The sequence below is a fragment of the Cordyceps fumosorosea genome (assembly GCF_001636725.1).
Source record: "Cordyceps fumosorosea ARSEF 2679 chromosome Unknown scaffold_57, whole genome shotgun sequence".
Taxonomy (NCBI): Eukaryota; Fungi; Ascomycota; class Sordariomycetes; order Hypocreales; family Cordycipitaceae; genus Cordyceps; species Cordyceps fumosorosea.
In genome coordinates this window covers 55,629-57,357 of record NW_017387357.1, presented here as the reverse complement: position 1 = coordinate 57,357, position 1,729 = coordinate 55,629, and the positions used below count along the sequence as shown (strand labels likewise).

Genomic DNA, 1,729 nt, shown 5'->3' with positions numbered 1-1,729 from the left:
CCCTTCCTCCTATACTCTGGGGGAAGCGCTGATGATCTGCATTGTGCAGATGAACTCTAGTTCTATTTGATCTCTAGTTATTTCTAATACACAATAGAGGCAGTTACAGCCACCACAAGTGCCAAACCAGCTCTCCCCAACATCTGAGCTGCAGGCATCCTAGCTTCCTTCCCTCGCCGCAATTTACCCACTGCCACACCAAAGCGAATTATCAGGCCCAGCTGAGTAATAGTAAAAAGAATCATATCTTATTGCAATACCTCAACGTAACCTTCCAGTTCGGACTGGATCCATCTGAACATGCTCTCTTGAAGATCGAGGCTTTGGCTCAGTTTGGAACCCGATTCCTCCTTGCCGATAGGCCCGTAATACTGGCCGGTTTTGGCGTCTGGGCTAACAGCCGCCCAAATCTGGGAAAGGGCACCTTGTTCGACCGGAGTCGCCAGCATACCGACCGCCGCATGCAGGAATGGCTTGAGAAAAAAACCCGTGGAAGCATGATGGAGGTTCGTAGCAACCATTCCGGGATGAACGGGAATCACTTTAATGTTCTGCTCCCGGTTTGCCAAAGCCTTGGCATAATGCAGATCGGCGAGCTTAGAAATAGTATATCTCGCCGTAGTTCTCCGATCCTGCATGGTGGTTCGAAGTTGATCGAATTTGTAAATGTCTTTGGGGGCCTGGCTATGCGCAGAAGACGAGAGCATAACGACGCGGGTCTGAGGATTAAGCTGGGCCGTCTTGCGTAGAATCGGGAGCAGAAGCTGGGTAAACAATGCGGGACCCATGACATTTGTTCCAAATTGAATTTCATAGCCATCTTCGGAGAGTCCCTCAGGAGTCATCATGATGCCCGCATTATTCATGAGAATATCTAGACGGGATTCTTGACGGAGGAAAGCGGCGGCGGCGGCTTTCACGCTATCAAATGACGCGAGATCAAGCTTTAAGAACCTGATGGGGCTGCCATTCGGGTTCAGTCGCTCTAGTCGTTGAATAGCTGCATCTGCTTTGTCTTGAGACCGGGCTGCAAGATAGATTCGGGCAGGATTGTGCTCTCTCAACTGCCGGATAGTCTCAAAACCGAGACCAACATTGCCTCCAGTGACGATGATGACCCTATCACTGAGCTTAGGGATAATGGCGGAAGTAAGCGACGGCATCGTTGCGCAGTTACTCGGTCCGATAAACTCCAATATAACCGCAGTTGAAGAAGTTGGTTGGTATAAAGTCGAGGGTGAGAACGGTCGTTGCCGTGAAAAGTTTCCAGAATGACGGGCTATTCAGGACTTAAAAGAGAAAAATAGAGCGCCTAGTAGTTGAGGGTCACAGCTGTGCCACCTCTGCCCCGTATCGCATAGAGCCTTTTGCGTCACTAATAAATTTGTGCACTCACGCTAGCCACTGTGTATCCAGCCTACATACATAGGTCACTGAGCCGCAACGTTTGAATGCTTGAGCAAGGGCATAAGCAGACTAGACCCGCATTCGAGCTGTCTTGTGGACCCGTGGATTTATGTATGTACATACATAGGTGTGTCGCCACCCGGCCTCGATTGACAGGGTGCTAAGCAACTAGCTTAATTAAAAATGTGCGATTAACACCAGCGGCTCCGGAAAGGAGCGATCATCAAAATGCATCCCTCCAACTGGCCAAGTGAGTGGCGCCGCCCTACTACAGTGGGTGGCAACAAGTATTCGACCCCTTCGTGGTAGCTTTTTCCAAAAC

General features: G+C 50.0%; 1 protein-coding gene across 1 annotated transcript; it reads right to left on the bottom strand.

Annotated features, from left to right (window-relative positions):
- Positions 1–248: 248 nt before the first annotated feature.
- On the bottom strand, positions 249–1,163 carry ISF_09606 (NAD(P)-binding domain protein; the record flags this gene model as incomplete). Its single annotated transcript, XM_018853207.1, has 1 exon — positions 249–1,163. One exon carries the CDS (start codon positions 1,161–1,163, stop codon positions 249–251), a length of 915 nt encoding a protein of 304 aa, XP_018699623.1.
- Positions 1,164–1,729: the final 566 nt, after the last annotated feature.